Source organism: Myripristis murdjan, chromosome 24, assembly GCF_902150065.1.
Source record: "Myripristis murdjan chromosome 24, fMyrMur1.1, whole genome shotgun sequence".
Taxonomy (NCBI): Eukaryota; Metazoa; Chordata; class Actinopteri; order Holocentriformes; family Holocentridae; genus Myripristis; species Myripristis murdjan.
The window spans coordinates 23,607,700-23,621,600 of NC_044003.1; the positions used below are offsets into that span (position 1 = coordinate 23,607,700).

Sequence of the window (13,901 nt, forward strand, 5' to 3'; positions counted from 1 at the left end):
TTTTGGCAAATTAGCTCTCTGATCAAACTGACAAGAAGATTAGTTGCAGCTCTCCTCCTGTGGCCAGTATGTAGTGCTTTATGGTGCGCAGGCTAATGCCTCTGAAAAGAAAAGAAAAGAGAGAGAAAAAGCTTAGGACAACTTGTACAATACACCAAATCCAATTAAACAGTGAGATTAAGCATAAGAATGCTTTTTTTTTTTTTTTTTTTTTTTGCATGGATGAAAGTGCTCCTAGTATTGTGAAAATGATCAGCTGCAATTTGATCAAAGAGGTTATCCTGCATGAAAAATCATTAAATATTCATGTGAGGACTTATATGCGCAACATTGAGTTTAGAGTGTCCTAATTATATTTTGAGGTTTTTTTTTTGTTTGTTTTTTCAAAAAGCATCACTCCTTTATTTCCTATCTCCACTAGTATCACTGCCAAAGCATTGTGTTTAATCCCTTGAAGATGATATTTTATTTTCCGTTATGTGTGCATATGCTTTGACTGTTGGTTAAACCTTACTGTGAGCAGCGAGACATTAATGTGCTCCCTCAGACAGACCAGTGGAGACTGACTAAGCCTGCGGAGAAGCTGGGAGCTGTCCACATCATACAGTCATCTGTATCTTGCCCCAGCTACTCCTGCTCAGTAAAATCAGATTAATGACCGAGTGACCAAACTTGACTCCAGCAGAGAGGCCAGACCTTTTGGAAGCAAACAAGTGCCAGCCTCAATTCATCCTAAAGTGAAGTCAGGGTGAGAAAAAGCACTAACTTGTTGCAAAATTGCCATTGATCTTGACACCAGTGTTAGTGACTCGGCAGTAAGGCAGATTCTAAGCTATTGATTTAAATGAGAAGTTTTTCCCCTCCAGATATTCATGTACTGCAAGGTGTTTCATGCAGCCAGTTGAGTTTTATATTGGATTTCTGAGGAGCACCTCATTCACCTGTAGCTGGCATAAGGGATTTATTTATTTACCAGGCTGACTGAACCGAATCTCACCTAACTCCCCCTTGTTGTCAACACACCTTGGAAAACCAGACATCTTCTGAATGCCCTCGGTCTCTTGTTTGTGGTTGTAAAGTTTCATGAGGCTGTGATTATCCTAAAGGTCACAGTGGGTCATTTTATACAGAGATGTCAACTTTCAAAAAATGGTCTCAATCAAATAGCTACAATGGGGGATAGCATCATCATACATGAATAAAATTGGGCTCATTGCCAATAATGTTAAACATTATTGTCGCATATAACGATAGGTGACAATATGAAAAAAATTAACAGTGACATGATGTGATATATGTGACAAAGAGTGTTCACAGATTTTTGTATCAGTTTTTGTTCCTTTGGATTTGTGTATTTTCACATGTATTTTTATTTCATTTTTTATGTATTTTTTCAACAAGAGAACACAAATGAATGTGCCGTAGTGACTAAGTAGGATTATATTTATTCAAGCTGAGGCGGTAGCTCTTGTTTTCCCTTTAATATTCAATGATTAATCAATGATTAATTTGCACAACAAAAAATGACAAGCAGGTTTAGCTCACACATTATTCAGCAGACCGTGCAGTCTGTCAGAGAGGTCTGCTTTTGATAAAACCCTTTGGGGCGATTCAGTCTCGCAGGTCAGTCTCAACAATAACATCATCAGAGTGGTGCAAGTCAAATGAGTGAGAGCAGCAGGACACTGTTAAGTTAGTCAGAGATAGTCACAGATTACCTCGAACAAGATCCACAATGGGATCAAACACCTGGATAGATGATTTACATATGGAAACCTTAAGAAAATGAAAAAAAAAAAAAAAAACATGTTCAAAATGATTCAGTCATAATTAGCATAATGTGACTTGCCATTTAAAGTGTTGGTCAAAGAGTGAATGTGATTAAGAAGCTGCCCATGAGGCTCGGGGTGAGGTCAGCGTAACCTACTGAAAGTGAAGGCCAGCTTAGTGACAGCCCATAAACCTTTCAACCTGGGGGAGAATTCAAACAAAATAATCTAATCTCTCTGTGTGTGCTGTCTCAGCCCTCACTCCATATCGCTCGATCTTATCACCCCAGCAGTCTGTGTGTGAAATGCTTAAGAATCAGTGTCAATTTAACTAAAGTACTGAAAGGTCACAGCGGGAAAGATGCTTTGGTTGCTTAAAGGAAGCATCAATCATCTTTAATATCATGGCTGCAAACACAGACAGTGGTATTGCTTGTGGTAGAAAATGAATTAAGACACTGCATTCGATTGCCTTGGGAGGGCAACGAGACAGCTGTAAATCATTCATTCTCAGCAGCTGGGGTGGATTTGAAAAAAAAAAAAAAAAAAAAAAAAAAAAGACTACCCTCTCCTGCATGGAAAGGCTTACATCAGCTATGTGTGTGTTTTAGAAGCATAGTAATCTCAATAAAGGTAAACTCTGTGGTTCCTGCAGGTATTTTGTAAGTGGTTTTGGAATATTGGATCCATAATTGCAGCTCTAATTATACAAAACAATAAAACTACTTATTCCCTAACGGTAAAGAGCCAAGACCCGTGGAATGATTACCTGGTAATTGCAGCTCTTCAGCACACTGTATCTTGGGTGCCTTTCCTTACAGCAGCGATTAGTGGAGGAAAAATCAATGACATGGAGAGTCTGCAGTAATTTGTGATTAAAAAGGTGTCTCAAAATACTGAGGAAAGAAATACCTGTCTGGAGTTTGTGCATCTTAATTTATTTGCCAGCTGTCTGGGCTTCAAATAGACCGATTTATTTTTCATGCAGTGCTTTCTCAAGATTATGTTTGTCTTTATCCACTCTGCCTCTAAAAACTGATAAGGGCTGAGGAATTGAAAAATCTTGTGTCTAAACAAAAAGCTATTTCCCATAGCCGAAAAAGTGAAGGAAAGAGAATAATCAGAATGACTTTATTTATCAAGTACAACAACTATGCAGGAGATTATCTTACTGACACACAAGGCAGGAGGAGGAAAAAGAGGGATGTGCCTTTTGACTTTGGCACCTTTTAAAGCGTCTCTAATATTATGTTTTCTTTGTTATAGCAATGAATCTTAATCCGAATCTTAGTACAAGCAAACCGACATGTAAACCTGCACCAACAGTGCACAGGCCAACAAGATCATACAATTCAACAGCACATAATTAGGCCTATTGTTTACCAATCTAATTGTCAGCATGCCTCACATGTTAATAAAGCATTTGATGGATGGTGTTAAGTTTGCATTGATCCCTGCTGGACAGCTGTGCATCCGCCCAGCAGGCAGAGTTTTCACGTAGAAGGTTTGCATTAACACATCCAGATCAATACGCATGATGAAAACCCAGGGGAGGAAAGCATGTTCAGCACTACCGTCCCCATTAAAGTTTAATAGTCTGTAGAGGCTGAGCATAAAAGGTTTTCTAAAATAGCCTCAATTGTGTGATAACCAATGTTTTGTGGCATATATAGTGATGAAACATAAGTGATGAGCAGCTATACTGTAACTGTAATTTGTAAAAGTAGAGCATCATTGGAAATCATCTGTAGGAAAATAAATTGTTTGCAGTTCAAAGTGGGACTAAGATTACCTATGAAGAAATAAACATAACTACAATATGCAAATGAAAAAGAAGAAAGAAAAAATAAAGCAAATAAGTGTATTGAACAGAAATGAATGTGCTTTTCAGTTTGAGTCTGTTCTACTATAGCCACATATTATAAGAAAAGACAGAAACACCCAGTAATTTATGAGCCCTGGGCAAAAATTAGTACTTGTATTTCTCACATTTCTAAATGGGAAACATAAAGACATGCTTGCCTGTGGAAATACTACAGCAAATAAAACTGAATATAACCCAGAAACCAAGCCAAAACTTGCAAAACTTTGAGTGGAAATGAGCTCTCATGGAAAACAACAGTGAAAACATTTTTTAATATAAAGAAATGAGTCAAAATCATAACACTACAACAACCGTGACACACAAAATAGTGCAGAATATAAATAACACCCCTCTGGGGCTCTGTCCGTACCATGACTTGTTTCCATCTGTATGATCTGTGGTCGATTAGCAAGGAAATGACTTCCTGTGCAAGTTAACTGCCAGATTACACAGAAAAAATGTGTTTTAACAGTGCTAAAAGTTCAACCAAAGTATTCTAAACAAAAAAAAAAAAAAAAAAATTGAAACATGCCTCAGGCTGCTCGTGGTGTTTTGTAACTGTTTGGAGTAATGTTGACATTGCATCATCTGTGCCTCTGTGACTTTTGCAAGCACATTCCAGCAGGCCCACGCAAGCAGGCAACATAAGAAATGAGCTGGCCCTGCAGTGAGAGCTTCTGGTCTCAAATCCTTCAGCAGACAAGCCCTGGCCTCATGATTACACTTATGGATTTTGACAGCCTCCATTACTTGAGTACGAGTTTGCCCAAACTATCGAGCAATATGGTGATCTATCTCTCTATCTCTGCCTCTCTCTCTCTCTCTCTTTCTCTCTCTCTCTCTGTCTCTCTATCTATCTATAAGTACGGGAAAAAAGGCTTGAGTTCAAACTGGTGGTAAAAAGCCTGCTGGTAGTAACAGCAACCTTATATTGAGGCAACCTCGCAAAAAAGCGTCACAAAATATGAAACATGACTCCTCCCCTACTTATTCCTTACATGCTTGCGGCAGTGCAATCAGCATACAGTGGCTAACGACACAGAGGATACCCCATACAGTCACCACAGCTCCTGGTGTAAGTGGCTTAATGACTATTATAGGCCTTCTGTACTTTTTGAGATGCAAGCCCTAGTCTGATCTGCCCTCTTCATAATTTATTATGAGTTATCCTTTCTCAGTTTTATTCATTGGTCCTCCTCTCCCCAAAGACCTCATTAGGATCTTCATCTTTTACTCAGATTACTGGTTTTACAGTGAATGCTCAAATTAAGCCTTATTTATGTATTTATTTATTTTACCAAACTGCATATCTGTAAAAGAAAAAAAGAAAAAAAAAGAAAAAAGAAAAGAAAAAAGAAAAGGGGAAAAAACACTCTCAACTCTCACTACAGATTTCAAAATCTCTGATCAGGTCCTCAAGTGTGAGCAAACACACGTGAAGACCAAATCACACGCACGCATGCACGCACGCACACACACACACACACACACACACACACACACACACACACACACACACACAGACTATCTCTACTCACCTTTCAATGCTGAAAGACTGTGCCTTCAGATTCAAATGCACTGGGATACTGTTATTTTCTATGGCTCATTTGAATATCTGTCCGGGGGATATTTAATTATGAATTAATTATGAAACTGAATCTTACACTAATTTACAGCATAAAGGAGGGATAGTAGATGAAGGATTTGTGAGGGAGCATCATTGTAATTAAATTGTATGTATCAGTACACTGAGTGCTGTGTTGAGAGAGCAGCATGTTGCTGCAGTACAATAGTGCTGTTACAAGCATGGCGATTTGAGGTATCAAGTGCGGGAACAGAGAGACAACAGCTAAAAGCTACACAGGGGCACAGATATAAATACAAGCCCATGTACACGATTTCATTAATGCATTAGCAAGCTGATGCGGCTCTGAAATTACACCTGCATGGATCATTTCGAGCCAGACTTGTCACTCTTGCTGTCAATATCATGTCCAACCCTATGTACTTCACCTGACATGGCCCTTACATCATACACAGTTTATCCATTTATGTCTGAGGTGCAAAACTTTGTTCGGCCTATAGATTATATTGGATGAAAACTATTTGACATTAGTAGGGGAGTAAAACTCAATCATAAAAAAAAACAAACTAACTAACCTTTAAAAATCTATCCGTCCAATACACAGTACACCAAGAAAAGTGATGGTTGCACCTTCAGGGCAGAAGAGTTACTTGACTGTGTGTGTTTATTCGGTTTTGGACGGGGAGGTGAAAAGTGCAGTGCTACAAACACATCCACCATATCAGAGCCATACAACCACACACGTAGCTGATGAATTAATCAATACACTTCTTTTTATATTTGTTTTTAAATAATCTAAGCAGATTTATGGTATTTTTGCAAATAAGATAAATACAGAGCTCATTGGAAATGGTAGGCCCTAGTGGGTTTTTTCCCCTCAATGATGTACAAAACAAACCAACCTGAAATCAAAATCATAACCCAAAAACTGCAAGACAAACCAAACTGTGGGTTTATTGAATGGTCACACTTCTAGACTTAAGTCAGGGATGATAGGTTGAATTTCTCTTTTCATTCTGTAATTCTTTTCAAATAATTTAATCATATTTGCTAATTTATGAGTAGCTCTCCTATCTGACTCATGTTTGGAAAAACCTGTTTGGCTTATCAAAACAGAAAGAACCAATGTGACTTAAGCCAAGCCCCAGACAGACAGCACAAGTCCATTTGGCCCCAGATGACCACCCAAACACTTCCCTATTGTTCTTGGCACACCATCAAAGTCTCTGTCTCTTGAGCATCAAGTCTAAAGCTTGTCACCACCAAGATCAAAGCCCGCCAAAGCTTTCATGCGGAGCGGCGAATAGCGCTCATTGTGCTCTGCTCCTCTTTTGTTCATGCATGTAAATGATTCCGATGAAAGGCCGGTGTTGCTGTAGACGGGGACGGATCTGAGTCGTGCTCACAGAGCCTGTCTGAAAGCATTGAGCTCCTCCCTTATATCCCCCTCCTTCACTGCCTTTAAGCTCCTGTCTTTATGGTTCACTAAAATATTAATCAGGCCTGGAGCGATGGGAGCAAGGCCACAAAAACACACACATATAGAGCATTACATGCGAATGCTCACACACACGCATACACGCACACATTGATCAGAACTGAAAGCCTTTATAATTTATTGGATGAGCGCTTTTGAAATCGAGTGGCTCACTTCGGAGGTAGAGTATTAAGCCTCAGTCACAGACATAACTTCCTCCCCGGGGACAGGAGAGCAAACTACAGAGCATTGTTGGCCCGCTGCTGCGCACTGTGAACACAGCATATGAAGCTGAAAATTATCCTGCCATCATTTACCGACTGCTCCAGATCGATGAATGATGTCGGTCTCTGCGATGAGTTGTCTGACATAAGAGTGCGGTGCCCTGACCAGTAATTATTCCAGTCAGCCTCAATGTAGGCTAGTCAGTCTGCGGTGTGTAGGACGGATGTCAGCCAGCAGCGGTGTGTGTGTGTGTGTGTGTGTGTGTGTGTGTGTGTGTGTGTGTGTAAGTGTGAATAGTGCGGGCGTCACAGCAGAGTTATGGTGCGCGATATATCCATTGTGCTTTAGGCCGATGCAGTTTATGGGTTTATGGTTTCCATGACATGATTGAATGAGGCTGTACATTGCCATATATAAAGGTCAGCCCTCGTTGTGCAGAAACAACATGTGAAAAATGCTCATTATGTTGAAGTTAAGGGCTCTGCAGCGGCCCGTGGGTGATTTTTTGTTTGTTTTTATTGATGACACCAGATAACATTAGGGTAGCCATTTCTCAAAACTCTTTTAGTGTGTGTGTGTGTGTGTGTGTGTGTTTGAGCGCGCGCGCGCGCCCTTCTTTTTTCTGTTATACTTTCTATTTTCAGTGTAAGGGCCAGTTGCTGCTCGAAAGAGAAAGTAGGAGAAAAATCATGCTAAGTTCCAAAATGAAGATGCCAGTAGTTGTCACTTTGAATGTCCTGAGCTGAGCTCAGCTGAGCCAAGCATTTAAAGTTTGAGCTGTGGCTCTGTCGCTGCAAGTGTCAGCTCACCCCAATCCGTCGTTTGCTCCTTGTGCCGCAGTGGCAGGTTAAGATATTACCGATGTAGAGGCAGGTTTGTGAAATGTGGAGTCTCAGAATGGACAGAAGCAGGGGGAAGATTTGCAGTGGGACAACAGGAAGAGACCAGAATCAACATCTGACAACTATCCTTACCCATAAGACACACACAAACACACACATGCACACCATGTTAAAGGAAAGGCAGTTTAAACCTGTTAAAGGAATGGCAGTTTAGATCAGGTTGTAACACAAATTACTTGACAGCATCAGTGCATTTTGAAAAGCACTCTGTGTATGCAACTGGTCACATCAACAGCATGAGTTTGGAATAAAAAGTTGCACATACTACACCAGGGCGTCCACTTGAGTTTTTATGCCATTTGATCTGAGTCTGACTGGGTGGGTTTACTCTTGTACAGTAACTCAGTGGTTTCCATGGGAAACCATCATACCTTGCAGATCATGACATGGGATGTGCTGGGGACTGGATGAATTAATGACAAGTGCAGTTGACTACATCCTGTATCAGACACAAAGGCTAGACTCCCACTTATACAGTAGACTCAGACATGTCTACCTAGGTTTTTCTTTGGAAACACACAAACACACACACACACACACACACACACACACACACACACACACACACACACACACACACACACACACACACACACACACACACACAGGGTCATAGTGCATTATATTAAAATATTTAAGCAAGCATAAAATGTAAGATACACTTATAGCCGAGAGTGCAGAGGTATTACATAACTTCATCCAGAGGCTGGTGAAAACCCCTTCTCAAAGCCAAGAAAAAATAATACAAGAAGGGCTGATAATGAAATTACTTGCTCGTCTTTGGGCATTTCACGGAATTAAACACAAACTTATTGCGTGGACCAAATTGTAACCACAAACAAATCATTCTAGATTTTCACTAATGAACTGTGGCACTAATTAATTTAAGATTGCCCTGCACAAAGTGTCTACGTTTTACATGCATCTAATTTCGATTATCACTTTCTTTGCAGGTCTAATGACTCATGACATAATACAGCCTTAAGCCTTCCTCCCCCGCCTATCCCAGCCCACTCCTCTCTTTATTTGAGGCGCTCCTCTCCTGATTCCCTCAGAGCAGAGGCGCCTACCGAGCGCAGCTCACTTCTGCAGCCAGCCCCTGCAGCGGAGGGACGGGAGCTGGTCTTTACCCCTGCTCGCATCATGTTTAGTCGGATATACCCTTGTCATACCAAGATGAAGCTTGTTTTTGTCGTTTTTGCGGTTGCGTCCATCTGTACAGGTAAGTGAATGCATAAATTTGGCGATCTTGCACGGCGCGTTAACTTCGTGAGAGCAGTTCAGCACCACGGACAGAGACATAGGCAAACAGGACGGGCTGCATTACACACACTTTTCCTCATTTGTCTGGTTTTCCATGTGAAAGTCTTGCTTATCTGTTTCATTTCATTTGGTGCAGTATTGCAGTTAGATTTTTTAATGCATTATTTATGTGCTTTTTTTTTTTTTTTAACTAACCCTGCAGAAAATCTAGCGCTTCCAGTTGGAAAAGAAGGGCAGAGAGAAGATGTGGTATGCTTTTTTTTTTTTTTTTTTGCAATAAAATTTGCTGATAAAATGTTGAGCAGTATCGAGTGTAATGCCTGAAACTAAGCCTCCTCTTTAGTTTCACGCATTACAGGAAGAGCCGAGTCATTATTATTATATTTTATTGCAGGTAACACGATGTTTGGTTGAAGTCTTGTCTAAAGCACTCTCCAAACCGGACTCTCATTCACTGGATCAAGAGTGCAAAGAAATTCTGCAAGCAGGTTTGTAGCATAAGGGGGCGTATATACAGTATGTGTTCCAGATATTTCTATGGATATTGCAAATGCTTGCATTGACTTGATACTGAGTGATACATCATACATAATGTACATGAGGACAACAGTCAGCCTGAATCATAGTGGTTCAATGAGGAGATGGAGACAGGAAACAAAAAACATAACAACTTATCATATAGGCTACCATGCAAATTAAAGTGAATCCATAGCGATACTTTCAGAACAGTGCTGTTTGTTGATGCAGCACTCTTTCACTGTCAGGTCACTAAAGGCACTGAAGTGCTCATGGATTCAGACAAGAGAAAATAATAGCTCAGTATATCTTGGCAACCAGTTTGGTGACATAAATAGAGCAATCACATGCTCACAGTTTCCTTGACATTTCTTCACAGATGAAGACAGTAACAGAAAAAAAAAACAAAACATTGAGTTCTCTCTCTTTTGTCTTCGAACACAGTGTGTGTGCAGATGTTTGACAGACTCTAAACATTATACAAGCAATTCACCAAATCATGGAGTATAAGATTCTATGCTGGCTTTGATGTATAGCTATAATAAAACAGAAAAGGCACTGTAATTTGTCATAGAGAGCTATAGTTGAAGGTTATTACACTTTCTCTGACCTTCTGTTGTAGGAGTTAAACATGCCCCACTGGAGAAGAAAACTGGAGAGGGGATTCTAACTCACGAAGAGGAGCCTGAGGCTAAAGGAGCAGATGTGAAAGATATCGAGGCACTCCTGAAAACTGTGGAGGAAAAGAGAGAAAACCCAGAGGACGAACGCAGCCAGGAAACCTGGGATCTAGATGATGAGAGGGAAAAGAGACATGAGAATGAGGAGGAAGATGATCGTGAGAAGCGGACGAACTGGAGACCTGGAAGATACCACCAAAAGAAACACAAGCGGGGTGAAGATGATGAAGATAGTGAGCGCAGTCAGGAGTCTTGGGACTTAGGCGATGAGAAGGAAAAGAGATCAGAAGAAGAAAGTGGAGAGAGAGAGAAGAGGAACTGGAGGCCCGGGAGATACCACCAAAGAAAACACAAACGAGATGAAGAGCCCTCAGAAGAGGAGAGGGAGGAGCAAGAGGAAGAGCGTAGCCAGGAGTCCTGGGGTCTAGACAAAAGGCACATAAAGGAGGATGAGGAAGAGATAGACAAACGCAAATGGAAACCCACACATCACTACTACCAGAAGAAAAAGCTCCACAAGCGCGGTGATGAACTATCAGAGGATGATTATGGACGCAGCCAGGAGTCCTGGGGTCTTGATGATGAGAGAGAAAAGAGGGATTGGAGGCCTGGCAGGTACCACCAGAGGAGACACAAACGTGATGAAGAACGCTCAGAAGAAGCAAGGGAAGAGCCTGATGAAGAACGCAGCCAAGAGTCCTGGGATTTTGGTAATGATAGAGAGAAGCGGGACTGGAGACCAGGACGTTACCACCAGAGGAGACACAAGCGTGACGAAGAACGCTCAGAAGAAGCAAGAGAAGAGCCTGACGAAGAGCGCAGTCAAGAGTCTTGGGATTTTGGTAATGATAGAGAGAAGCGGGACTGGAGACCAGGCCGCTACCACCAGAGGAGACACAAGCGTGATGAGGAGCGCTCTGAGGAGGCAAGAGATGAGCCCGACGAGGAACGCAGCCAGGAGTCCTGGGATTTCGACAACGACCGAGACAAGAGGAACTGGAGACCTGGAAGGTACCACCAAAGAAGACACAAGCGTGATGAAGAGCTCTCAGAGGAAGTCAGAGAAGAGCCAGAGGAAGAGCGCAGTCAGGAGTCCTGGGGTCTAGACAAAAGACATGCACAAGAGGAGGAAGAAATGGAAGAGCGTCTGTGGAAACCAAAGCATCAGTACCACCATATGAAGATACACCACAAGCGTGGCGGAGGCTCCTCTGAAGAAGAAGAAGAACAAAGGAGTGATTCAGAGGAACACGAGGAGAGGGACAAGAACGAAGCTCTGAGGTACTTCTATGTTTGATTTCTAATTCACCAGATGACATTGTTTTCAGGGTATCCCAGAATCCATAAACTCATGAATTACACTGAATAATGCTCAGCTGGATGTGTGTGTTCTGCACTTCAGCTTAATAGACACTTGACTTAATCGTGTTCAGCACTGCAGAAAATCACCAAACTGCAGTGATCAAAAATCAATTTGGCAGAAAGCATGAATAGGCCCCTTGGGCAATTTACATGGCTGACATTAAAAGAGTGGACGATCTAATTGGAGCTGTTTGTCAGATATCTGGCAGAGAAGCGCAATCCCTGGATCTACCGAGGCTACTACCATCCTGCCTGGTACAAAAGGAACACAGACGAAGACACTGCAACCTCAGATAAGGTATATATGCTACTGTAGATGGATATTGGATAGAACTTGAAATTTGTTCCTTACTTGTTTTGCTTGTTTGAGATTTAACCTATGCACATGAATAGGAGACAGCCTTTTTTTTTTCATAATGGTGCTGAAACCACTTTCATATAGGCAACCAAAATGCTCCTCCAAAGAGGACTACGTTCAATATTTAAAAGTACAGATGTGAAATAGCTTACTTTTCATCTTCGACCTAGAGAATAACTTTTGTCCACGCACCGAATATCCTTCAGTTTTCAGCATTTCAAAAAATCCATGCCTTTTCCTATTCAATGCTTTTTCCAATTTTCATCCACAACCAGCCCCCGCACTTCTCAAAAGCTAGCAATTCACTCAAATCAACTATATCTGCCTTCGTGTGTTCAGATGGAGGAACTTGCCAGGTTGCTGAGCCATAAAATTAACCAGCTGGCCAACCATTCTGATCAAGAGGACAGGAAGAGGAGCACGCAACAGATACCACTTACCCCTCAGGAGGTAAAACTGACACCAATTAGATCAAGTAAATTACCTTTAAAACTAATGTGGAAAATGTATGTGTTGTCACATTTACTTATTCAAATCACTAAAAAGAACCCACTGAACTGAGAGAAAAAAAATAGTCTGTAGGATATGTAAGACCATCCCATTCAAGTCCATACACTGTGCAGAGGAGCTTCAAGTATCTGACATTTGTACAGATTAAGTGGCTCATCTACAAAGCAGGCCTCATAGGAATGAAATGTGGCAATGCACAGATATATGCCGATTCTATCTAGTGGAAGAGAAAAGGCATTTAACCTGCAAGATACCGTGGAAATAATTTTAGAATAGACTTATGTGCATATTTTGTATCTTGAATAATCTGTGGTCAAGAATGTTGATCGTCAAAAGGCTTGAATGAACAATATTCAGCTATATATTTAACTGGCCTAGTAAAACAATCATGCGTGTCAAGTACCACTGCATGATGTTTTCGCTGGGGCAAGACAAGCAATGCCTATTATGGAAATCACAGAGAAGTCAGGACTCAGATTTAGCCCTCAGAACCACAGAGCCTGAGTGAATATGCATCTTTGCAAATGCACATCAAAAACTATCCCTCATGAGCATGTCCCAGATAGGCTGCCTGGCGAGTAAAATGAATAATGTAACTAATCTTTTCATGGACAGTAGATTGCTCTGCGACTCTTAACATGCTTCAAGGGATGAAATACAACAACCAAGAAATCGATTGCCTTATTCAGATCATTGCCATTCTCTTCAGCTCTCATTTTCTGAGCTCGACTGGCTCCCTTTTGTTTCTGCACTCCCCACACACGGGCTTTATGATTACTGCGGCAGTTGCACTACAAACCTCATGATTACATCCTCTCTCCTAGGGCAACCTGAGTGTCATAATACTCCTATTAAAAAGAGGAGTGCTGTGGCCCGCGGAGAACTCTCAATCTTGTTACATTCTTTAGAGAAGCAAAACAGATCAGGGAGGGAGGGGAAAGACTTTGTTAGTTCAATAGCACAACATCTCAACATCCAGGTCTTAGGGTTTGCAAAAGAATGTTTAACTAGATGACAAAAGGCCATTTACTTAGATTCATCTGAAAGCAGGAAAGCGAGAGCGACATAATGATGCCGATTTCTGTTCCGAGCAGATTCTGAAAACACACAGCTCAGGTATCATGGCCAAATGTGTGGCGACGAGTTGCTGATCTATAAATACCTTGTGTGTCTTTCAGGAGAAAGAGCTGGAAAACCTAGCAGCGATGGACATGGAGCTGCAGAAAATTGCTGCGAAGCTGCATGAAAAGAGAGAATAAGACTTGACAGACAGCATTTTCCAGACTATCAATGAATATCAGCTGCCTATGGCTACCAAATTAATGTGCTTCAAGTGTTTTAAAAAGAAAACTTAAAAAAAAAAAAAAAAAAAAAAACCCTGAAGCCTTGC

General features: G+C 41.1%; 1 protein-coding gene across 1 annotated transcript; it reads left to right on the forward strand.

Moving 5' to 3' along the window:
* The first annotated feature begins 8,872 nt into the window (after positions 1–8,872).
* Positions 8,873–13,887, forward strand: chgb (chromogranin B). The gene is made up of 7 exons (XM_030047280.1): positions 8,873–9,044; positions 9,288–9,334; positions 9,480–9,573; positions 10,224–11,562; positions 11,842–11,941; positions 12,341–12,451; positions 13,690–13,887. Exons 1-7 carry the CDS (start codon positions 8,966–8,968, stop codon positions 13,768–13,770), a joined length of 1,851 nt encoding a protein of 616 aa, XP_029903140.1. The 5' UTR covers positions 8,873–8,965; the 3' UTR covers positions 13,771–13,887.
* The last annotated feature ends 14 nt before the right edge of the window (positions 13,888–13,901 follow it).

Excerpts from the sequence above, each read along its gene's own strand:
- chgb (XM_030047280.1), top strand. The coding sequence starts at position 8,966 with ATGTTTAGTCGGATATACCCTTGTCATACCAAGATGAAGCTTGTTTTT. Across the intron at positions 11,942-12,340 it reads ACACTGCAACCTCAGATAAG|ATGGAGGAACTTGCCAGGTT; the intron begins GTATATATGCTA and ends TCGTGTGTTCAG. Across the intron at positions 12,452-13,689 it reads TACCACTTACCCCTCAGGAG|GAGAAAGAGCTGGAAAACCT; the intron begins GTAAAACTGACA and ends TGTGTCTTTCAG.